This window comes from Fulmarus glacialis, unplaced genomic scaffold, assembly GCF_000690835.1.
Source record: "Fulmarus glacialis isolate BGI_N327 unplaced genomic scaffold, ASM69083v1 scaffold17820, whole genome shotgun sequence".
NCBI lineage: Eukaryota > Metazoa > Chordata > Aves > Procellariiformes > Procellariidae > Fulmarus > Fulmarus glacialis.
This window is the reverse complement of record NW_009187303.1, coordinates 18716-19942: the sequence shown is the minus strand read 5'-3', so window position 1 is coordinate 19942 and position 1227 is coordinate 18716. Positions and strand designations below refer to the sequence as shown.

The window sequence follows — 1227 nt, the reverse complement described above, 5'->3', positions numbered from 1 at the left end:
GATCTGTGCTGGAGCTGAGCTCTCTGCCCCCGTCAAGGGTACAGCATCATGTTGTGCTGGGAGGATTTTCCTGCATGGCTCTTTGAATGGCTCCATCACCGGCTTAGTTTGTGGTACAGGTAGGATGCAGCTTTGTGATCTCTCTGCTTCTTCTTCTACCGCTGGATCCCCCCTGCTGGTTTTGGGCTCTGTTACATCTCCCTCCCCGGAGCCGTGGGTATGGAAGGGGCTGCCATGGCTTGCTGGAATGTCCTTGTTTGGACTGTGCTTCATGCTACCTTCATGCATGATGCCGTGGCAGCAGAAATGCTCAAGAGTGTAAATCCCCCACTTTTTTAAATCAGTGGTAGGCAAAAGGAGTAGGAAAGGGGTATGTGAGGTGCCATGCTGCTGTGCTGCTGTGGAGAGAATCCCAAACCCTCTGTGCTGCTGTGCTCGGGGAGCAGAGGCAGAAGGGACCTGAGGGGGGTAGCAGCGGTCTCTCACTGCTGGCTGGGTTACGGTCCAGCACAGCGATACCTGTCCTGCTGTGTCTGCCGGGAGCTGCCCTTGCCTCCCACTGATTTCAGCTGGAAACGAGTGAGGATGAGTGAATGCGGATGGCAGCGAAGCAGGGCAGGAACCTGGGGGGAAAGGGTTAGGGGCATACACCTCAGCTATGTCTGCTGATGCTGGTGCCCCCTCCTCATGCCCTGATCTCTCCGGCCCCCTCCCCTTGCTTTGCTGCTGCAGGCATGGATAACTTTGAGTACAGCATCCATCTGAACGACCGGGACTGGGCTGAGTTCTTCTTGGCGTCGGAGGAATGCAACCTAGCGCTGGCCACCCTGGCCACAGCCGAGGAGCAGTGTCTCAGTGACATTGAACAAGGGGACGGCGTGCCAGGGAGGGACTGCCGTGCCAGCACAAACAGGCAGATCGCAGCGAGGGTGGGCAGCAGGCCAGGGCCTGGCACGGGAAGCTCTGCCCCACGTGGGGTGCCCGGAGACACCTCCCTGCACTGGCCCGCTGGCGGGCACCTCGTCCTGCCGGAGCTTCTCTCGGGCAGCGAGGACGAAACGGACCTGGGCTCGGTCGGCAGGTTTCTGTGCGAGAGCGACAAGCCCGGCTGCCCTTCATCTGCTCCAATGCCCAGCGCGCAGGGGAGGCAGCCCCCCTGTCCCCCTGCAGCCACCCTTCCTGGCCCAGCTGGCAGCACAGCCGAGAGCAGCCCAGGGACGGGAGACG

General features: G+C 60.8%; 1 protein-coding gene across 1 annotated transcript in view; it reads left to right on the top strand.

The window, feature by feature from the left end:
• Positions 1–734: 734 nt before the first annotated feature.
• LOC104074583 (PGC-1 and ERR-induced regulator in muscle protein 1-like) overlaps positions 735–1227 on the top strand; it is a 6018-nt gene continuing 5525 nt past the window's right edge. Inside the window, exon 1 of the mRNA XM_009574747.1 lies at positions 735–1073. Coding sequence (XP_009573042.1) covers positions 735–1073 — 339 coding nt within the window. The remainder of the gene's footprint in view (positions 1074–1227) is intronic.